The 24,153-nt window shown below is 36.8% G+C and overlaps 1 protein-coding gene across 1 annotated transcript in view; it reads right to left on the bottom strand.

Moving 5' to 3' along the window:
• Nucleotides 1-1,002: 1,002 nt before the first annotated feature.
• CACNA1D (calcium voltage-gated channel subunit alpha1 D) overlaps nt 1,003-24,153 on the bottom strand; it is a 194,489-nt gene continuing 171,338 nt past the window's right edge. The window contains exons 43-50 of the mRNA XM_059823472.1: nt 12,985-13,101; nt 11,099-11,466; nt 10,770-10,796; nt 9,754-9,903; nt 7,408-7,571; nt 3,429-3,550; nt 2,363-2,683; nt 1,003-1,296 (exon numbers count right to left, since the gene is read on the bottom strand). Coding sequence (XP_059679455.1) covers nt 1,003-1,296; nt 2,363-2,683; nt 3,429-3,550; nt 7,408-7,571; nt 9,754-9,903; nt 10,770-10,796; nt 11,099-11,466; nt 12,985-13,101 — 1,563 coding nt within the window. The remainder of the gene's footprint in view (nt 1,297-2,362; nt 2,684-3,428; nt 3,551-7,407; nt 7,572-9,753; nt 9,904-10,769; nt 10,797-11,098; nt 11,467-12,984; nt 13,102-24,153) is intronic.

Genomic DNA, 24,153 nt, shown 5'->3' with positions numbered 1-24,153 from the left:
GACACTTTATCCCAAAAAGAGATGTACATGGAGAGGTGGCTCTATTTAAATATTTATGCTATAGATCTATATATTCCAGTAAAAATACTTCTATCTAGAATTCTGTGGAGAGTTACAATAATTAGGGTCCATAAATATTGCTGCAGTTCAATTACGGTACAATAATTACAAAATATAGAACATCTCTTTACAAATACAAATCATTGTATATTACAATTAATTTACAATAATTTCTACTATATAATTTTTAGCAAACTATCTTATCTAATTCTACTATAACCTGGTTGCAAGTGCATTAGTAAGAATGCAATTTTTCCAGTATATTTTGCCCTTAAAGTGATAGTCATAAAACAGACTATCTGAATGATATTTTCCTATGTAAACTGGTGTTACATATGACAGATTATTCTTTATATAACTTCTTTTTCCAAAGATCTCTAACAGGTAGAGCATGACAAACTCTATTTTAGAAGAGCATTAAGAAAAGAAATCAGGAGGCAAGTTTGAAAACAATGTTAGAATGGATATGCAATGGGTAGCTGATATGCTATTGAGTACTGAGGTAATGACATTATTGGTTGTCATCACTCATCTCGTGTTGCTATTTCCCACGCAATTTTGTGCCAGTCTTACACAGACATTTTCATTGACAAAATCCTGCTCTACTATGAAGGACAGCAGCACAAGGTTGAAAGACAGGCAAGATACTACACCTCAGAATCCTGCTCTAGCCCTCAAAAAACTGATTGTCACAATCTGCTTGGTTTCAAAATAACCTTATTCCTACAGAGGAACTGAAAACTCCGTGGGAGGAGACTTGACATACTGCAGCTCTGATCACATTTCGGCAACCTGGAGATAATAAATGTATTAGTTATGGCTTCCTTGAGGTGTGACATCACTTGTACAAAACTTGATTGGTTCTTCACTCCAGCTAGTGCCTAGCATCTTTAAACTATGAGGCACTTTTTCTGTTATTAGAATCATTTTCCGTGCTAAATACTATAAGCTTGTAATGCATATCATTTCATCAGCTAAGTCTTCTTCATATCGTCCTGTTTCTGGTTCTTCATCACTGTAGCCAGGACCAAAATCTTGAAGTTCATAATCTTGTCTGCTTAAAATGGGAAACATATCCCCGTTGGTCCCATTGCTAATATTTCCATTGAGAAGATTACTTGCTGCACTTTCCATCTCATCAATAGTCATGTCACATGCATCAGCAATCTCGTGTTTTGTAGCTGAAACAAATTTAGGGTCCTTTGCATACCTTCCTAGGCCTTCCGATATAAGTACCTGGCAGATGGAGGGGAGAGAATGAGATATACAGTGGAATTACAGAAGAACAGACAGGTCATAACAACGTTTCTCATTTGTGGAAAATACTAGAAACCCCATGCTGAATCACTGCAGCAACCCACAGCAAAACTGTATGCGTAAAGAACGATCAAATCAGATGAACAATCAAATGGCTCCAACCCCCACTGTATCAGTTGTGCGAGAATGTAACTGCTACTGCAATACCTCTGACTTTTCTCTTCAGAAATTTGGGAGTAGTCTTTGATAAACATCAAGCATCAGGCTGATATACTAAAGACAACATATTAATATATGTTAATTATATGTAAATATAGCTCAGATGGTGCAATTGAAACAATTGCCTGAAACATAGAATTCTAGATATGTTCTTGGTACTTTAGAGTACATGGAAGAAGGATGCTCAAGTCCTATTTGCAAATAAAATTTAACAAAGTATATTGTTCAGCTCATAGCAATGGAAAGGAAGTGATAGATTGAAGCAAGAACAGTAACCATGATTCAGAAATGCTACATAATCTGTATCTTCAAATCTTTTTTAATATAAAAGAGAATTCTTAACATCCTTTAGTACACCTACAAAACTACCCTTGTAGTTGTTATTCACCTCTCTGCATTGAGTACACTGATTTGTAGAGCTCTTGTTCTTTTATTCAGATTACTGCAAAAATTGTGATGTATTTCTATAGAAACAACCGAGAGAACAGGCACATGCGTCATCTCTTCCCTATCAGCCATTGTGGAAGGATGCTTCATAACTGATACTCATCCAGAAAACTTAAATGTAATTTCAAATCTCTTTGAAATCTCTACAGTTCTCTGACACATTAACGTTAAGACTTGGATTCAGTAGAAATCCTTTACTACATGACAACTTTGAATTAAGTTCCCCTGTCTTCACCTAAAAAAAGTTTTGGGCTTTGAAACTGAAAATACCACATTTTCAGAGAGATAATGTGGGCTGAATGGTATGCTTTTTAAACTTAACACAAAAACTGAACAGACAGACACTCCTGGCTAATTCAGAGGTTTCTGTAATACTTACCGCTTCTACCAAACTGTCTGCACTCCTCTGTTTGTCACTATGTTTATGCCTAAAGTCATTAGGTACAGTTAAATTGGCTGGTGTAAATGTTCGGTAGGAAATATCAGGGTCATCTGTGTACCAAGAGCTCCTATGCAAGGAAGGCAGGCTACCGTTCATATGTTCTGTAGATTCAGCCCTGTCAACCTGGATCAGAGGCGTGTAATACGGAGTACGGTCCCTGTTGGGAGGGGTTGCAGGTGGAGTAGCCCAGGAACGCGTTGAACGACTTGGTGAATGTTTATGAGCTTTGCTGGAATCCAGACCTGCGACAGCCATGACCTGGTAAGGAGAAGAATTCTAGAAGTTAGTGATCTCAAATGCTCAGTCATCTCAGCAGTTAGTTCAAACCAATTGCTTAGGCAGCAGCTATGCAAAGTTAGCATCTTTTGCTGTTTAACAGGCATGCAAAGGAGGAACAGGACTGAAATTGTTAAATTGACAGGATAAAATGGTATTTTTTCTATTATTACTTGGATCACAAAATCCTGGTATTAGCATTAATAAAAAAAAAATAATAATTGCTTATACAATATATTAAACAAAGCAAGCAAAGTGTAGAAACATTCCTTCTGTCCTGTAAGGACAGGATAGGAAGCTGTCAGCATTTTCCAAGCATTCTGGATGGTGTCTCTAGAGTATGGAAATTGCTGTCTTCTCAGGGCCACCTCAGAACTGCGCGTGCTGTACTTGCAAGCTCTCACAAATGGAGCTGAGTAACTGCATAGGCAAGGATGAATAGATGGTTTATGCAGTCCTGGTCAGAATTCCTTAAGGCATTCTGACTCTTTGTGGACACTTAAAGAGTCATAGGGGCAAACTACTCATTTTCAATGTTTTGTAGAAGGTCGATGTTTGAGAAGCCTCGCGTCGCCCAACTACAAGCTGACACTTGGCCTAGAAGTTGTGCACAGGCAAACTACATAATACGCTAGTACTGTTTCAAACAACAGTGAAAAGTCAGAGGTATGATATAAAAGCTGCAAAATTGTAACTCATTATTAGTTAACTAAGATTTTATGTTTACCTGCTGTTGCATTAAGTGAAGTGGTAAAGCAGTGCGATGGTGGAAATTCGGAGAGAGTGGTATGTCATCTTGACTACTTTGTCGGCGGAGGCATTCGAAGTTAAAGGAAGATCTTCTATTTGCTACCGGAAAACCATAATTCATTAGGAAAATAAAATACTTTTCCTCAAAGTCTATTATTTCCAGAATTCCAGTGTGAGTCAACTATCACACCAATAAAAACATAACCCCCAATAAGTTGTGCTAACAGAAGCAGGCAGCTGGTTATAAGATAAAGGATAGATTCCTTATATGAGCAAATGCAGTCCTACATAGAAACCATATGAGCAGCCTAACATGACAGAATTTGAAGCAGCTATGTTTCACAAAGCAAGCTTGTGTTATGCAGCAGACTGGTTCAGACAATTAACTTCAGAGTTTTGCTTCAGTGAATAGTTACAAAGAAGAGTTTCTTCTTTCTTCCCGACAGTTTTAAACTCTTCATTCTAATGAACCAAACTTCCCAAAGGAAATACCAAATCCCCAGTTCCTTGGAAGCAATGTGTAATATGAAAAAACATATGCAAGTCAAAGTTGACTCATGTTATCAATTCCCGATGTTTATTCTGTTACTTATGACAACGATAAACCATGGTCTCTGCTGATATGTATGCTGTTATTATTCATGTAAATACTGGAAAGGAAAAAATAGAAAACTAAACTGGATCAAGATGTTTGGCTGATGTGGAAATGTTCCAGCTGCTCTTGGTGAAAGCCTAGGGAACAATGGGAAACAGCACACGGGTGCCATTCCTCTGTGTTAGCTTCCGTGTGAAGAAAACCTGGGTCCTGAACAGCAGCTGGAATCCAGATACGTCCTCACAGCTGGGAGCATCATAGTAGAAAACTTGAAAGAGCCTGATAGAAAATTGTGCTCTCTTGAAACTTACCAAAACTATTGGCATCTTTTTTCTCCCAACACCAAGAATTTTGTGAACGGTATTGAAGAGTTAACTGCCATAGACCTAGGATTCCTCATAGTTATCACCAGGCACTTAACGCTCGATACTAACAATCAAGGTTCCTTAAAGAGCCATTGGACTAAAATGGGCACCTCCAGGAGGTGATGCAGTCCGCTTAATGCAAACTGTGTGTCTCTTTCCATTGTCTCTATGGCAAATCCAAATACATGAGTGTACACCTTAGCTCATGATCCTAACAAATGCTAAGTGTCCCAATACCAAAATGAATAAAAAGCAAACCAAAAAGTTCCCTCATCCAAAACAAGACACAGCTTTGCACATGCTTATCCCCAGGAGAGAGTCTGAAAGAACATTTTAATCATTTCCCAGGGCACTTCTGGAAGTTGCTCAAATACTGTGGTGATGAGTTTGGTATAAAAACCTCCAGAAAGCTTGACACAAGAGCTCAATTTACTAACCGCAGTACTCAGCCAAGGCACTGTATGTTACATTAACATTAATCCAGATGCCAGCAGCAACTGTTTAGTGCAATGTTACAGGTTTGGGGTTTTTTTTTTTTCTTTATCTTTTTTCTTTCTTTATGTGAGAACATCAAGGCTTCCTCCCCCGGCCAAACAGCCCATACACTAGTTACAAATAACAGGTTTGAGCTTCTTTTAAAATCTGCCGAGATATCGAGCCTCTAAAATTTCTCAACTGTGTTAAGAATATTAAATATATGGCTATAACAGGAGCCATACTGTGACTGTGCTTTTGTGACATTATACTGGTGTAAGTCGAAGGACTTTACTTCCTACATAACCTTTACGCAACTTACATGAGAACTAGGGCCTCTTATCTTAGGATATCAAATGTCCTCTTATCTAGTACATTTATCTAGTCCCTTGTACGTGAGATAAAAAGCATAAGCTTCCTCTAAAGAAACACCTGCTTAATACTGTCATCAAAACTTTATCAGAAAAGTTAAATGAAGCCCAAAGGCTGCAGTCACAGGAAGCCTTCAACCCTTGCCTCTCAACACTTCCATGGGAAGACCCCAGAGGATTTTTATAAGAAGGTCGTTCTCCTGCAATATATGGAAAGGATATATAAAGCACCAATCTCTTTCTTTGGCTTAAAATTCCTCTGCTATCGGAAAAGCTTGTAGAAAGATGTACAGGAGTCTCCTTTCATAGTTTCCCCTTTGTTTGATGTCTTTTCCTTCTGCTACTGGAAGAGAGCTAGCAGCTTTCTGTACACTTCACTATCATTCATCTGAGTTACTTGCCCTCTATAGTGCAAGACTCGTATTCTTTCTGTTTTTTCCATCTGTGCCCCTTAAGGTCAAAGAGCCAAATAGCGGAGAGCATTACTAGTCTCGTTGAAAGGAGCTGAGTGCCAAAAGTGAGGATCCAGCACTGACAGTATTGCTGAAGAATGTTTCCTTCATTACATAATAATATGTTTTGCTGCTGCCCTTTACTACAGCTTTCTGTAGCCTTAAACAGTCTGAGACCGTACTTCAGGCATTCTATAATGATCCCACAACACTTGTCTGCGAAACACTTCTATTTTTTAAAATCTATACGTGCATTTTCTTCAGGGTGCCTGAGACAGGAAAGGACTGAAACGCATTTTCCTACCCGCAGGGTCCTTACAGTCACACTTCCGCAGATAAACTGTGATGCTGGCTGCCACCATCATCAGAATGAAAGACAACTCTGGTTTTGCTAGAAAGCCAATCCACCTTAAAGCGGACAAAACGTGGAGACTCTTCTAGAAATGGTCCTGTATTGTCTTGTCTGGATGGCACCGGATAGATGGCATCATCCAAAGACACATGTAGCAGACTTGACTGTGCTGACCACACCCTGTGTAAGAGTACCCTTAGGGACAGGATGGGGCGACATGGAGCTGGGTGCTGTTTCTTGTGCACCAACCCAGTCTCTTTATTTAGCCTTGGAAAGCGGTTTATTTTACACTTCACAACCCCAAGTGCTTCCTCTCTGTGAAGTCTCAGAGGTCAAAGACCGAAATCCAAGAGCTTTGAGCCTGTGCCTAATTTCACCAGAGGATTAGCACTGCTAATCTGCAGTATGGCCTGCAACATACAAAAACAAAATTACAAGATAAAAAGCACGAGAGCTTTTAGAAATGCAGATTAAGCAGTATTGTGCGTGAGGTAAAGATCTAAGGAGGAAAATAAATGAAAATTAAAGAAACAGGTAAAAAAAAAAATCAGCTGACAATACTAATTCAATCTATAAATTGAAACATTTTCTCCCTCAGAAAAAACTCAGAATATTAAGCATTGTTCCTGAGATGGCAGAATAAGTACCAATGTGAATCTGACACATGATGCTTAGCCCAGGATAACACTCTTATTTTTCACAGAGATTTGAGAAACTCCCATTAAAAAGCTAAAAGGCACTCCAAAAGTCAGGAAAAAAACCAAAACCAAAGCACCACTAAGCTCACTCTTGGTTATTTTTTCTCTGAAAATTATCCTACTTCAGACTGCAGTGTTTACTAAAACAGTACAAGGTAAAGATGTAGATGGAACTGATTACAATGTCATTAAGCAATGTGTCTGAAGAGGCAGGGGAAGTGCCAGCAGGTGAGTGGAGAGACAATGGCCCTGACTCATGGCACTGCACATCTGTAGGTGTGAATAAAGGGCGCACGGATTAAAACCCTCTGATCAAAGTTTCAAAGCAAACTACTGCTGCATTCTACCTCGCTCTTTCTTAATTCATCAAATCAAAACTGGCAATTAAATTGGTTATTTTTGTATTATTGAATGAGTGAGGCAAGAGATATTAGAAACACTGACTTGTAAGCTAGGATCCATAGATTCTCTGAGCAATCTGTCAGGGTGGATGGATATTTCTGCTATACACAATAATCCACTAGCAACAGTAATCAAGAAATGTCATGTTTGAAATCCAAGTTAAAAAGAAGCCTTTCTAAACTGGAACATATCTGAATGCATTTAAATAATTCTGGATTTGCAAACAAATTGTTCTTAAGGTACTTACGTGTTGGCGTTGGAGGTAGCAGCCGTCTCCTGGGAGATCTTTTCATATCATAACAGATCTGTGAATCATCTTCCTCAAAAAAACCATGTGGGTGATGGTAACCTTTTGGTCTCTCAAAATCCGAGTCATGGCAGTGATATCTACAGTGGTAATCATACATGTGCCTACATTTAAAATACAATAAAATGTTATTTCAGTCAGTTTCTGTAAATTGATCGATCAGATTTCTTCTAGAAGATTTTAAAATCTACTCTTTCTCCAGCAAGATAACTAAACATTACATTACATAATTACATGACTCAATTTTAAAATCCAGTTTTTGTATGCAAACTGATTTTGAGATAGTGAGCATACACTTTTGTACTAGTTACACAGTAAGTTTTCAGGCAAAATTTTTATCAAATTACATTTTCAATTAAGTTATTGTTACCAGTACAGGCTAAAATGTAAGTCCTCAGTTGTACATTGCTTAAAAAAAAAAACAACTCTGTTCTATTCCTGCCATGCTCTCTTGTGAACCCTGGGTAATGTGCAGAGCACAGAAACTCAGAATGGAATTAAGCCTTTTACATTCTGGATACTTCTCTTGTCAAAAATCAAATCTTGTAAGAGTGTTATTTGACTGTAATTATCATATCAAAAAATTAGTGACCTGAGAATTCTGTAAAATTTAGCTTTCATGCAAATCTTGGCTTTTATGCAAACCAACAAGATGCGGATTAGGGTGCCAGTCTCACCAGAATTCAGATGGCAAAAAAAGGCAGTATAGGAGGAAGGAGACAAGGAGAATTAAGCATGTCTGGCACTTGTGCATATGCACTTATGGATCTAAGACAAAATGACAATAAATTCCTCTACTTCTGGGCTGGACTTCAAAATAAAAATTTATTGACAGAAGTGGGGGATATTTTTGACAAGTTATTGAACTTATTCAGCAGAAGGGAAACATAGCTATTATATGGAAGATGAACACAATCTACTCAAGATCTTGAAAATGCATATGTCTTTCTACATCATAACAAGAAGGTGAATATTATGGAATTTTAAAAAAAAATCACGAGATATTTGGGAAAAGGTGCATTTAATTTCTTTTTTAAATAGGAAGCCTTTCAGTATTACCAAATATAGGTTCTGTTCCATGGCAGGTTGAAACTCAGAAAACACTGGAACGATTAATCTCACATTTTAAAGACTAAATCAGGAATATCAGGACTTCCTCCCAAAGCAGTACCCAATCATTGCCTGAACAACTGGAAACCTATTATTTATGTACAAGAGTGGTCCCAGTGCAAAGTTAGGGCCTGCCCTGTTGCTGAAGTCATCGCTGCCTGAAGCCAACAGCACAGGGCTCAAATGAAACTAATTTGGTAATGCTCAAAGCCGAACTAACTTGGGAGCCACTGTTCTAAAGTTAGAAAAACCCACCGCAGTCCATTTCTGAAGAAACTGTGTGAAATAAAGTTTCAGAGAAAAGCTTAAATTCACCAAAATTAAATCAAGGCCTTTTCTTCTTAAATCCGAAATTAAGATATTGAATGCAAAGATCATGGGAGTTAAATGAACAGGATCAGGCAAAAGTTGTTAAAAAACACTACGGGGCCTTGGAAAAACCCTACCAGACAGAAATACTGTAATTAACTAGGGTACTATTCCAATTTTTGGCCGGAGAAAACAGAAATTAGTTAGAAAACTGAGAGGAAACAAGTTATAAAACTAGAACTCTGCAGTTACAGTAAGGAGCCTCAGAGTAATACAAATTTGGACATTACGCAGTAACACAAATTTGTAAGAAATGCTAGCTGTTGACTAAAATTCAATTGATGGTGTTTCCATAAAAATTATGAATAAAACTTAAAAAACATCTATTCCAAACATATAAAGGCCAGGACAACTATGACAGTGCTAAGTGTTTGTACTAAAGAGGCAAAAAATAGTACCAAGAGGAGGATTATTAATCAAAAGGAATAATGAGAGTTTTCAAAAGGAAGTCGTCCAACTCTTCATTGGTCCAGCTAGTACTACCTTATGATCTCAGTCCATAGTTTACCAGTTTCACCTCTCTTTTTAAGTTAAAGAAGAAAAACATTTCTAAAAGTTCCTCTGTCTGAGTTTGATCCTTCTTCCATTGTATGTGAATTTGGTAGAGAAGTTCTGCTGGAGTCAGCACATGATGCCAAATACAAAAGATCTTTGGTAAACACACTATTCCTATTCACCATTTCACTTGCTAGCAGTTGTGGAGTATTAACTTCATCAGAGAATTTTCAGTATAAGTGCGCTTAGTGAAGCCTTTACAGATACATACCTAATTTGAAATATTTTTCCCAGTTTAACAAATATCCTCACCTGCTTCCTGACAACATACTGTCTTCCTCGTAATACTCTTCTCCACTGAAGTATTCCTGCTCTCCCAAATAATGATCATCATTGCAATAGTCTTGAACTTCACGTTCTTCGCGGCAAATAGTAGGTCGACGCCCATCACCAGAGTCAGATCTGTAAGTAGCAAACAAATGCTTATATTTTTGATATTTTATTTATACAAATTATATATTGTATATTTTATACACAGTTCTTTTAATGTGCTTCCAAGAAAAAAAATTAAAGACAAGCATTAACAACTCTCTTGTTGTCAGAATGTGGTGTTATAGTAAACTGCGTAGAACTGCAGTTCAGAACATGACTATTTCATCTGTTTCTTAAAGATGACTTCCCTTTATTTCTTTATGGTACAAATAGGAAAATAATTAATATGGGAATGCCCAGTGAAGTCAAATACATTTCAGACTTTTTTACAAAATATAATTTCAGAGTACTTTGAAGAAACACAGCCTCCCTCAAATGTCTGAACTTCACCAAATGCCTAAAATATTAAGGAGCACTCACTGAGGTATTCCAAGAAAAGTCTGAAACGGATGTGCAAATCTAAACATTAAAAACTAGCACTGAACATACATTTAGCAATGCAGTTCAAATAACACAATATATCCTATTCTTAAAAGTTGTCTTAGAAAATATTCAGACATAAGACCAGGAAAGGTTTTGGGTACCCTATAAATGGAACTGTACTCATCAATGTTTATCAAAGCTTTTCCAGTCTTTGCAAGTCAATTTTAAACAAAGGTTACCATCAGGTGTGATCTTTTGCCTGTTAAAAAAGGCACAAACCTGCCTGGACTTCTAAAAGGGCTTGAGTAATTTTGAACTTTACCAGAAGTTTATCCTTTTAGAACAGGCAGTGGAAAATTTGACTTAGAAATCATCACATCACTTATTCAGCATATTGAAAATTGTACTGAAGACAAACAAGAAAAAGAAAGACTACTTTGTCCTCTTCAACTGTTAGAACAATATTAACTCACCTAATATAAGTTTCATAGTAGCGGGTTCTATCCAGGTAAGCCATGAAAATAAGGAGATATTTTAAAATCAGGTAGAGAAATTCATTGGTGATTACAATGTCTGTGCTGTAACTAATAATTTCTCTTTAAAGAAAACTACTATTTTCAAACCTTATGAAAGTTATATACGTTTCCCATTCATCAGAGCTATATTTTAAATGTTTCATACATCAGTAGGCAACAGAAATGAAGCTAAATATACAAATTAGTTTCATGTAGCATTAGTTTCAAGTTTTCTTACAGCATATTTATAAATTTATTTAAAAGCAAATACATATTTATAAGTTTACCTCCTACTGCTTGGCCTTCTACGCTTCTCATGATCAGTTCTGGAGTGTGAATGGTAACCGTTTTCAGATCTATGCTCATGATTTCCAAAATTTGTGTGTTTTCCATGAACAACTTTGGACACGTTGGCATTATTGAGATTGGCATTCGTTGAGTTTGGAACTTGCTTTCCTACTGAGTTGTGATTATGATGATTGTGGTATACAGAATTTCCTGCCTGAGGATATATATTTTTCTCAGTATCACTTGCAGATGGAATTGAAGGCCGCTGAACATGTAAGGGACGGTGTGTGGTGTTGATCTGTTGAAATGAATCTCGTCTGTCACTGCTAATATGGTTTATATGGTTGCCAAAGAGGGTACCATTCCTCTGTTTTAGGGGAAGAGAAAGAAAAAATTACATGAGATACCTTAACAGAACATATTTTTGACAGTGATAACTTACTTTTCTCTCCTACATGCATACAAAAGTAGCAATTCAAATAATCTGTGATTTTTCTTTCTAATTTTATGATTCTTCAGATGGGATCTCCTGAAGTGATAGAGATGCGATTGTGATAATGACAATATTTATATTTCAGAGCCAAATCAACATTATGCTGTGATTGTTATTCTTTTTCCATACAACTAAATGTGACATCCAGCTTTCTCCACTTTTTATTACGCAGGAGAAATCTAGATTGCCATACATGAACATGCACCAACTTCCTCAGAAAGGGATGTGTCTGCTTAATTTTTGAGAACACTTTGGTGGAATTCTCTCCTATTCTCCCAGAGCATCAGTTTGCAACAGGCGTCACTCAGACAGGATGGAGTGCCATGCAACAGCTTGCAAGCATATCTCAAGTAGGTCACGTTAAGCTTCAGTGCTTCCATTCTTCCTTCTTGCAGAGGTACAAGAAAGAGTAGTAACTCAGCCCTGAAGAGTGTAATGGATGGTGAAAGAGAGAATGAAGTGCTAAGTTATGACTATGACATGCAGCTCTCTTTTACATCTGACCCAGATTATGTAGCCTCCCTGTCTAGCCAGGTGTGGGTCTTGGATGACAGCAGTCTGTCTTGAAGCTCAATCTAGGGAAGACAGGAGGTAATAATAGTTGGCAGAGAAATGCATCTACTGCTGGTAGCTGCGGCACTGTCTCCAGTGCCACATCCTCCTTTTTTGCAAAGGGCAATAGCAAGCTATGGGGCTTCTGACATAATTACTGCAGAAGCATGCTTTTACACCTGCTTCTTCTGAAATGCTTGTGAAAAATTAAGTTTTCTTGCTGGCTGACAAATGGTTTGCAGATCACTCCTGATTATAAAACCAATTTTACGCGTTCACCATTAGACTGAATATCTATAGTGTAAAAGAAGAAAACTAATCTTTTTTTCTGATTGGTTCTTATTGATATCCCTCACAGGAAATTGGAAATGGCAATTTATATTTAGTTAACTTCTGTATAATTCCAGGCATTCATTTTAAAATATGCAGCTCTGTATCTGTTGTGGTTTGGCTGCGTAGAATTTCATTCTCTTCTTCCTATCTACCACTGCAGAAGTTAAGATGCTTCCAGCTTAACCTTGCCACTATCAAAATTTGAGATGGCAAGGTTCATACCTTTTCTTAGGATTTGCTTAAGAAAAAAATAAGAATTAATGAGAAAGAATTAGGGACAGGGGAATCACCCTGCAAGAACTGCTTCCAAAATTTATGATGAGATGCAAGTGTCCTGGTAATACCATTTTTATAGATATATATACAATATACTGATTTATAAAATATTTATATTGATCTGTTTTGAGGGGGTTTTTAATTATTATTATTCCATATGCAGGGATAAGCTCATTCTTTAATCTCATATTATATGATAAAACCATTCACGTAGCTGTGTTCTGACATTACTTTATAAACATCTTCCTCCTCCTCTGGATTGTTTTCCTCTGGTTCATCATCTTGCAAGTCACAGGATATAGCTCGGCGTATTTCAGGGCCAATATCATGAAGTGTCCTTAGTCCTGCCTAAATCAATGACAATATCATAATACATTAGGAATGCAAATTCTTTTTTGTTCTTTAATTACAGGCGTGTAAGTTTATTTTAAAGGACAGTTAGCAAGTTTTTGTATCCTGACATCCATAGAGGATGCCTCCTGCTATATGTCTCTTTACTGTTATTAATAAAAGGCTTATATTCCAGTACAACCCTGCTGAGGTGATCATGTCTTTATTAGTCAGGATCTACACTGTGATGAAAGACCACTGATGTTTATGGAACCCTATAGAAATAACATTCATCTTATAATAAAGTATAAGTAATCAGCAAGAACTATAATAAAATGCATTTCAATGAGATGTGTATTTAATGTTAAAAACATGTTTGCAGCCTCTGTCCACAAAGGAAACACAGGGAGATCTTTGCTATAGCAACAGCAGTTTTAGCAGAGCTCAGATGGAAAAGAAAGCAGTGAAATAATTCCAGCTCATCTGCACTGCACTGTGATATGCAGATACTTGATTTAAAGCTTTAGTTTAGGACAGAAAACCATCTAGCTACCATAGCATGGACCTCAGCGTATATTGGTTCATATTCCTCTCAAGCCTGCTACCACAAGCAACCTTCAGGGCAAGGTGAAACTGCCAAGCACAGACCTGCACATTAGAGAGGAAAGAGACATCGTACTCAGGGCCAAGAAATCAGTGCTTTTGTATAGGCTTTACTTACTTCAGAAAGGAGATATTTTTCCTCTTTTAACTATGGCTGTCATGGTCTGAAGCAAAAAATGCGATCTTGTTCTTCCCAACTCTTTTTTTTATCTCCTCAGGTTCAGAAGAAATCAAAGATTTGTTTGTTTAGCCCTTTCCTAACACTACACATATGCTACTACTAATCATGCACAGCATGTGGCTCAATTCTTGAGTATGATCTAAAAGCCTGATTTATTATTTTTCTGCATTTTTTGATGCAGATGAGGGCTGTCCCAGTCCATCAGAGCTGTACTTCTACGGCATAACATTGCATTACTTGCCCTGGGGTGGCATGAAGATGTGCAGATAATTTTGCATGTTTCACAGCTCCAGAAGGAGCTGAAGGACCTTGAAGGGCACCAAACGTGGCTTGGTCCCATTCACACTGCCTATCATACACGTTCCCTGAAGCACACCACAGCATCGCAGTCAGGTTTCAGCTCAAAATGGAAATAGCTGGTTTGCTGGGGAGCAAAATGGCATTTATGCAGTGTGGGCAATCAGAACCTGGAAAAGGATGAACCAAAAAGCTTTGTATCTAACAGCAGACTTGCTATAGGCTCCTCTTCAGATTTCACTCACACCAGTATTTCACTTCCTGAAAACGGTGCTTGACTAATCATATTAGCTACGTGTATTTGGCAATTATGTTTTCTTCCTCAAGGACGAACTTTGAGAGTTATGCTATAATTGAACAAGGCTCTAAAAACCATTTACTAGTGCATTAATATACAATATACATTTCATGAATACATTGTGCTTTCTCCCACTTGTGCTAATTGCATAGTCAAGACCTTAGCAAGGTTGCTAATGTCATAATTTTGTAAGGTGCTAAAGGGAAGTAAAATTAACACTAAGGTACAGATTTTGAAGTAGAAAACCAAAGGCTTCTATTTATTTAGCAAAGGCAGTATTTATTTAGCAGAGGATTACTATTATGTTTTGGTTATTCTATCATTAGCAAGCATAGTCACTTCCATTTCACACTCACTATCTGCTTATTTTATAGCAAAGATAACCAAAAAGAACAAAAACCCCAAAGCTACGCTGGCGCTTTAACATAAACTGAGGTTAGTATGAACAGAATACAATGCAAGAACTACTAAAATAGGAAAAGAAGCATGCAGAAAAATAGCTGAATAGACCTACGCTATAGCAGTGAACATAAGAGACACAGTAGTCAAGTCTCGATTCCCCAGTGTTACTCATCTTCACAGAGCCCATCTTCTAACACTGAGGCTGAGTGCACTGCTCTACAACTACACAAAAGCTCCGTGCTTTCAGTCAAACCCAGACTCCCTTCAAGCTATGCCTTTCTGTGAACACAACACTCTCAGACAGCAGTATTATAAATTTTAGCCCTGGCAAAAACTACTAGCTTATATTCCTGTCTGCCAAATTGTGACCAAGTCCCACAAATATATGCCTAAAAGCTGAGAAAAGTCATGTGTTTGGCAGCAACATATTCAATAGTAATTGAATTTTGATTACATTTCCAACTGCCTTCTGGTTTACTTCTTGGTGAATTACTCCTTCTTTACTCAAGAGAAAGCAGGCAGCTTTTATCATCTCATCTCTCTTCAGTAATACTCATTTTCATGTAACAGACCTCTTGGAATGACACAGTCAACAGCGGAAGACTAAAACCTGGATCACCATATGTAAAAGTATATGTTAAACTAAACCGAATAGCTTTATTCACTCACAGCCAGTATGGAAGCCACAGGTTCTACAAGCAACATCTGCCTGCAGAACTAAAATATTCCTCAGTTTATTTGCTCTAACAGAACTACGTACAACAATTTTGTGAACTCTCATTAAAATGACTACTCCCATGTACTGCCTCGTTTTAGTTGGTGTAATCTAAAAGTATTCTAAGAACAATTTTTATGACAGGAGAGCACCGCATAGTGAGACAAATTCTCATGCCGAGCTCTTACTGATAAGACAATCCTTTATTAGATCAGTCAGCTACCACTAAAGTGGGGCTGATGTAAAAGTGCAGGAATTATATGTCGGTAGGAAAACCCCTTCTCTGAACCACATTTAATGTCTTCTGTGAAGATCATAGAGGTAGCATGGACTGATAAAACATTTGACTTTACCTTCAAGCACTTCAGAACCAAATCAAAGATATCTCAAAATCAAAGCAACCTTCCCCACATCTCTCCATTAGTTTACAGGGAAGAAGGGTCCTTCTGATATGCATTTCCCGATATAACATTGCCCATTTTAGTCTACCCAGCAAGAACCCTAGAGACATTATAACACACAACAGGGCCATGGGAGTATACATTGTCCTCCATTTGTGAAGTTCTAAAAACTGCTACATTTAAATTCAAGATAATTTCTTCTCTTAGAAAAAAAACCTGAGTAGATGGGACTTTTCAAAAGGAGAGCCTGGTTAGTGATTTGTCTACATTTTCCAGAAGCGTGCTTGTTTCTTTTTCATTATGACTGCTTAAGTTCTTAGGAGGCAATTATTTCCCTAAGTAGAACTATATAAGACCTTTTGTTGTTATTACATATAATGATTCAAGACTAGCCACATTCCTGAAGTATCATGCTATAGTGACTTTGAAAAAAAAAAGTCAAATTTCAATATATTATACAGAAATTACTTCCTCACAGTCTTTGAGCATGGCTTATCAGAGCTGCAGAGGAAAGGAAATGGCAGCTAAATCCCCTTTATTTTCCCCAAACGGAACAACCCGTAGACATTAAAGACCGATAAAAGAACTTTCATAACATTTCCTCTGGTTGGTAAAGATACTGAAGGGTCGCACTCTCTCTAGTCTCCCTTATATCCTTATTTTTTATGGCAGATTCTTAATTCCTGAAGATTTTCTCATGTCCAGAGAATTCTTGCCTTTCCTTAAAGGAATCTTCAAGATTATTTTATGCCATTTCAACAGTAAAAAAACACCTTTAAAATTTTTCCCTAAATAAATGGAAATGTGACTAATAAATATCGATTTATTTCCCATTTTTTGAGGACCAAAACACAATTCACATCATTTCAGAAGCAAGGGGCCAGTTCTGCCGTCATATATCCATCTAATATCCATCTCAGCTCACCAGACGGAAAACGTGCCCGGTTCACAAGGCTGTTAAATGAGTCAGGTGGATCACATTTCTAAAAGAATGTCTTTAATAATCCCAGTATATTGCAGAACACAAAATTGTTCAGTTCTGTTCTCTAACTTTCCGACACAGAGTATTATCATCTGCTATACACAAATGTCTTTGCCTAATGTACCTATAACTGGAAAAAATACATATTTTTTTCTCACATGGGTATTTATGTGCATTTACCCTGTACCTTTTAGCAAATTTTGTTTTCATCAAAGACACTGGAAGATGAAAGGGTCTAACAAAACAGATAAAACATACAAGAGACATGTTTAGGCACCAGTTCTATAGGGATAACATTGATCAAAACTGCCTCATTGAATTATTCATGCTGTTCTGCAAGAGGACATCTGTTGCTTCTACTCAGGTTTTTCTGTTTTGCTGTTTCTCTGAAGTAGAGCACATTAATGTTACTGTGTTTGATTGCCTCTAATTCTATTCTAGAGATTTCACTAGGAGTTTGCAAAAGAAGTTATTTCCTATTCAGACACTTTCTACCCAAAATTTAATTTTTGATGCCTTCCTTGCTTAATTTTTTCCTTGTAGGCACAAGAAAGATGAGACGTGTCAGTCCGATGGTTAGTTAGCAGACCAGTGACACACAGTGCACTGAACAACATAATTACATAATAAACCCAAGCATGTCTTTAAATAGGCTTTCCTGTAAATGCACAAGATGACTTCAAATTAGCATGATAATTCTGTGCAGCTGTGCTTTATGAGGCATAATAGCACCTGCAATGTTTTCAAGATGGCATGAGGCACTAATACACCAGTGCTGTGTCCTAAATAGCATCTCAAGAGACAATTAATGATGCCCCTGTCTCTGACACAGCCTTGAGATGACACACATGTGCTTTCAAATGCTGAAATTATTAACAGAGCTGTAGGAGTCCCTCAGTGAGAAAAATGTCATATGACTAATAACTGTATTTCCGAATTGGTCATTTAGAGAGAGATAAGCTTAAAGATGCTTGAAAAGCACCTCACACCAAAACATCAAAACATTTAAAAGTTAAGTTAAACATTAAACAGTTAAACATTTTAAAAAGACTACTTTTAACAAATGCCAAATAGATTTAAAATCAATTTTCCACATCTATAGTATGCCTAAAACAGTAACACCATTTTAAATGTATATCTTAGGAAATTTGTGTATAATGCAAGACTCCAGAGTCATGACTTTTAGAAAAACATTTAAATGCTTAATAAATACTGGAACTACAAAAAGATAATTTTCCCTGTATCTAAACTCAGCCCACATCCATTTTGAGGTATGCTGCAACCTACATATAGATGCACTTTAAGCTTAGTTTAAGAAGTGCAAGCACAATACCCTTATTTAAATAATAAGAATCACTATCACCTACACTATTTCTAGTCACATAAAATACACAGTGCTCCCTCTTTTGAGGCATCTTATAGTGATACCAGCTAATGGAAGAGACACTTGTAAGCTTTGGTTCATGGATTTTAGAAGAAAGATGGATATTTAAGTATACTGCTATATAAATTCACTGGATCAGAAATAAAGCATAAACATGAATTCTAAATACTTAGGTCTTCAGACTTTCAGAATACTGAAAGCCTATGACTCTGAAAATGTTCATATAAACCATGACATTTGTAGAAAATGAACATGTTTTTACTACCTGCTTATTTTATAGCAAAGATAACCAAAAAGAACAAAAAACCCAAAGCTACGCTGGCACTTTAACATAAAAATAAACTGAGGTTAGTATGAACAGAATACAATGCAAGAACTACTAAAATAGGAAAAGAAGCATGCAGAAAAATAGCTGAATAGACCTACGCTATAGCAGTGAACATAAGAGACACAGTAGTCAAGTCTCGATTCCCCAGTGTTACTCATCTTCACAGAGCCCATCTTCTAATGCTGAAGCTGAGTGCACTGCTCTACAACTACACAAAAGCTCCGTGCTTTCAGTCAAACCCAGACTCCCTTCAAGCTATGCCTTTCTGTGAACACAACATGAACTGGAAGCACAATTAAATTGAACCTGAGCAACATTATTATCCTCTCAGCTGATGCCTACTACAGGGTTTTTTCTTTTTTCTTTTACTGTTTACTGCAGGGTTGATATTACTTATAAGATTTGCAGAGAGAAAAAAGCATGATTAGTTTAATCTGAAACGTGTTCCCAAAATCAAGTTCAGCTCAATAAATCAGTGCTTCTGTGTACTTGTGATGTGAAGGGAAATATCCTTTAACTTTTATTTGTATGTATTAACAAAGGGGGTTACATGTAAATAAATGTGAAATATAGATGCAAACGTTACACAGTTTACAGTAAGTATTTTCCCTAGGAAAAATAGTGTAGAATTAATTAATTCACTCAAGTACAGACGAAAGTAATTAAACTTGTTCATGCTTCACTTAACATTTATTTTACTAGCAATGTGACTATCATTTGGCTCAATACAAATTTCCATCACTACAAAAAGACATCTCCTAAACTACTGCTACAAATATAATTTTGTTCTGATTTTACCCAGAAAATACATCTGTTCTCACTGCTTAAGTATCAGTCAATAGCATAAGAAAGACACTGTGAGCCCTAAGGAATTTTTTTCTCATGCCCTAGGGGCATATACAACATCACAAAAATGCTAGTAGATCGCTAGCATGAACTGGTCACCTATCATTTCAGAGCCACTTGCTTTTCTGCCCTTCATAAGGAGTGAAAACCCCTAGGTCTGCAGAAGACAGACTGTTGTAATTCTGAGGAATATTGTTATTTAATTTCTGAAGATGTTTTTGGTGACAATATGCAAGTTTAGACAAACTGCTGTTGGTTATAATTTGAAGTGTCCTTTTCTGAGTGAGGAGGAATTTGAAACTTCATGGCAAAAAGACTTTACTGAATAGCCTGAGCAGATAATGTCCTGAGACCCACTTCACTTTCTAGATTGCTTCCTCTTCTCTGATTACATGTACCCAAACAGCAGCCTGTATTAGGCTAACAGCAAATGCTGCATCCTTGAGGAAAAACTGAGCTATATAGAATAAAAATCACCCTGAACACAATTATTGCAGAGTAAGAAGGGGAATTCCTGCCTGCTTCATGCTCTGGCATTCACAAAGCAAATCTAGTTTTGCAGGGACCTCCATTCTAATCTCCTAATTCAGCCCAAACTCTTATTGTTTCTTCTCCCTCGCAAACATTTCCCAAACCCAGTATCAAAAGAAGCTGTTTTCTTTATTCCAGTTGGGTCGAGGTTCTGGCCCCACAATGGTAAGGGGGCTGCCAGTGATGTTTTCTTGACACAGAATGCAAGTTTTGGTCTCATGCAACCAAATAAAACTCAGGCAAAGGATGAGATTTTCACAGTTTCATTGTAAAAACTCCTAAAGTCATAATGACAAAAAGAAGTATTCTGTACTTATTCTAGTGTTAAGTCAGAAGCTGCTGATTTTACAGCTTCTACAATGTCGCCTGAGAGGCAGACACAGCCACCCCTCACACTACAGTGTCTGGAAGAGTCTGATCAAATGCTGGACACAGTCAAATAAAATGTCTGCCCACCCACTGCTGTCAGTTTTCTTTTTCTTTCTCTAGTTTAGCTTGTTACACTAGCATTACACTGCAAAAGAGCCACCTGCATAGTGAAAGAGGCATTTCTACAAAATATTTTATCAAATTAAGGACCAAGTATTACTACCTTGTAGAGAGATAAATTCAAGTAGGCTACAGAGAAATGGAAGGGGAAGAAAAAAATCTTTACAACAGATGTTTTTAAAGCTCTGTTAGTTTTCCTATTAGAGAATTCAGTATCAATTACAAATGTATTTAATCTTGTTAAATACTTATCACTGATCAACTATAACATCCTCTTAACAGTTTCAAAAGGACAGAGGCATCAGTTTTAACAGCACCGCATGAAAAGTGCAACTCATTTCAAAGTGAAAGCAGAATCAAGTGCAATTCCTTTAAAGAACTGCTTTGATTTTGTTGGCAGAAAGGCAGGGTAACTCCCCTTTAACTATAAAACTCTCGGAACCTTGGAGAGGAAAAAACGCATCTTATTTTCTCATTGTCTTTTCTTGATGTGTTGCATCTCTTAACATCTTTTACATCAGAAAAGCAGCAGCCAAGAGGATTCCCTTAGTGTGATTCCCTGTTTGTGCACATCTTTATCACTGATGTCAGATACATAAATATCAACAGGGCTAGGTAGTTAATGCATACAGCAAATTATGATTACTTTTGTTTTGCTTTATAGAAAAATACGGTAAAGGAGGAACCTAAAGCAATAGAAAACTTTTTTCACTAGTTCGAATTTTTCTAACATTATCTGAAATTAAATTTGAGGGTGTTAGCGTTGTAACTTTAACTAGAAGCAATTAAGGATGCAAGAGGTGTGTATGTAAGAAAGCAGGGTTAAGTAGAACAGTTAATTCAGAAAGCCTAAGAACCCTATTAATTATTTCCTCAAGCCACTGAACCTCCCCTAACTCAAAACTGCTTTTCAATAACTATGTGACTATACCTACCAAAATACTCTTTAGAAGTAAGAAAAAAGTACAGCCCTTGCATTTTTCAGAAGCCAAAGGATGATAAAAGTTTCTTGAAATTTAGGAGTATTTTATTGAGAAATATAAACTAATAATTGGTTCAAGTGGGATAAGAGGCTTGATAAAGTAAATTTTGCTGTAGTAATTTTGCTGTAAGTGCTGGAAAAACATTTTGATGCCAATATAAAAGCATTCTATGCATGCAGTTACCTAGTGAATTGTGAATGACATAAAAGACATTTGGGAGAAGGGTAAAATTAAGGTGCCATTGATTTTAGTTATTACATCTACTGCCAAAACTTCTTGATCTAACCAAAAAGAGTGTATCTTTTTACTTAACCTTGAAATTAAATCATTTTTGTGTCTCTCTAAAGATAACATCTTCTAAGAACAGTATTTTTACACACACTCCTGAGTCAGTCTGCCTTTCTGGGTCCACAGATTGAATCTTCAGCTAACTAACGTGCCTTCCGAGGGAAGATTTATTCCCACACTTGTTGAAACCGGACTTATTAACATAACTAATGTAGGCCACCAGAAAACCTCACTGGATTTCAGAGAGCTCACAGAATTTTGTCCTGTGTTATGCAATTCTTTTCAACTAACTAAAGATTATGTTGATGACTCCTTATCTTTTATACCAGATATTTTTTATAAGTGCTTTTCTTGTTGAAAGCATTATTTTTATGACCTTGAATTCTAGTTGTAATATTGTGAAGATTTTGCTTTGCAGTTCTACAAAACTTTTTATCTTGTATGTCAAAATTATTAAATTCTTGTGCATCATTTTTCTGCCTATGTTAACATAAGTCATTCCATCAGAAACAGCAGCATGAGAATGTTTTAAACCGTTTTAGCTAAAAGCAAGGCATTCAACTTAATATCCTAGAATACAACTAAAGGAATAGTAAAAAAAAAAAGTAGACATAACTCTGTCAGAAGAAGCAGTGCCTTAGGCCACTTGACAGTTACGTGGTTTTCCCTTCAGTATCTTCAAAAGTACAAGACAAAACTATCGTAAAAACAAAACAAACAAAAAAAACCCCACAAAACCCCAACAAAATACCACTGAGAACATGGGGAATAAAGGAAGGCAAAGACGAGTCATCTACGTTAAAAAAAATTCTGTTATATTCTCATAAAACAGGGAAAATGACAACATCCATTAATTTCTTGCCTCAACAGTTGTCCTGAGAATTAGAACACAGAACGGGTTTTGTCACAAGGAGCATATACCTTCTCTCTCAAAGTGTATGTTTACTCCCTGAAGCCAGGAAAAGGGTGACATGGCCAACTATAGGAATCAGCAGGATTATAAAAATGTAACTCACCTCTTGCTTCATTCAACAGTTAGGAATGAATTGTAAAGCTTGATAACATGTTGTTTTCTCCCTTTCTTGCAGGAAAAAGGAGATAAGGAAGGCCAGGCTAGATAATGCATCAATTGCAGGATTTATGAGATCCTTAGGAAGCATGTTCTTAACTAATTAACTAGTTCTGCAGATAATTCCAACTACCCCAAGAGAAAGTTACAGATGTCAGCAAAAGTACAAGAACATTTATTGCTCATATAGCTTTTGACACAAACTGGAACAGGCGACATTGCTTTTTATCTGCTGGTTTGCCTAAGGATTTTGTGACATGACAACTGATCTGCGATAGGGTGAGATGTTGACAAGAATACGAAAATACGGTTGGTCTTGTTCTTTACAAATACAAGAATCGGATGGCTGAAAAGCCTTTTCTTATTGGAGCCTGATAAAAGTATTTTCCTCATCTTATTTAAAGCTTTAAGCAAACAATTCCTATTATAGGAAGGTTCTGAATGACAGAGCTTGAAAACCTGAAGACAGACTTAGCCCAGCTTCTGCTGCTCTCATCTCTTCTAGCAGTCCAGAAAGCAGAAGCTGTTTGCAGTGGTATTATCAATGACTACTAGATACTGTGAAATCTTAACTAGTTTAAAGGAGAAACCAAAGAAAAGCTGCTGCTGAAGTCACATCCCTGCTCTGGTTACAGGAAGTTTCTAATGTCAAAAAGAAACTTCTCAAAACAATGAAAAGATAAGGTAAAGACAGCCAAAAATAAAAATAAAGGCCCCATATTTACTGGCAGATTTCAGTGACAAGAACTCAGGTGTAGCTGAGGATATTTTTGCCCTCCTGAGAGAAGAGAAGGCTGACGAATTTAGTACTTTTTTTTGTTCACAGTCTGCTCCACCCATACCTCAGTAAAGAAAGTCAGGTGCTGCAATACTGTATGTGCAGTTTGTATGATTAGTTTACGCGGAGATATATAAATAAACAGTAAATTCATCTGGATGACCTGGGTAATAAAGATATAAGTCCACTCTGATTGCTATATGAAGTTCCTTCAGTGTTTACAATGGAAGTATGGCGTATATTGACATAGTCATCACAATTTCCCTAAGAAATTGGATGAGAAACAGAGTGATATTACATGTTTCTGCTTTTCTTAGTATATTGCTTATCAGAGAGATCTGCAAACTTTAGTCTACTTAGAGTATTTGAGAGAATAAATGGAAAAATATCTACTATTAGCTCTCGAAGAACTGAAGTAACATCTTCATAGTTACAAGCCTTTCACAGATCATTCAATAAAATTCTTGTAGTTAAAAAACAAGTTTGATGGTATAC

This window comes from Gavia stellata, chromosome 12 (genome assembly GCF_030936135.1).
Source record: "Gavia stellata isolate bGavSte3 chromosome 12, bGavSte3.hap2, whole genome shotgun sequence".
In the NCBI taxonomy this organism is placed as follows: Eukaryota; Metazoa; Chordata; class Aves; order Gaviiformes; family Gaviidae; genus Gavia; species Gavia stellata.
This window is presented reverse-complemented; position numbering and strand designations above follow the sequence as displayed.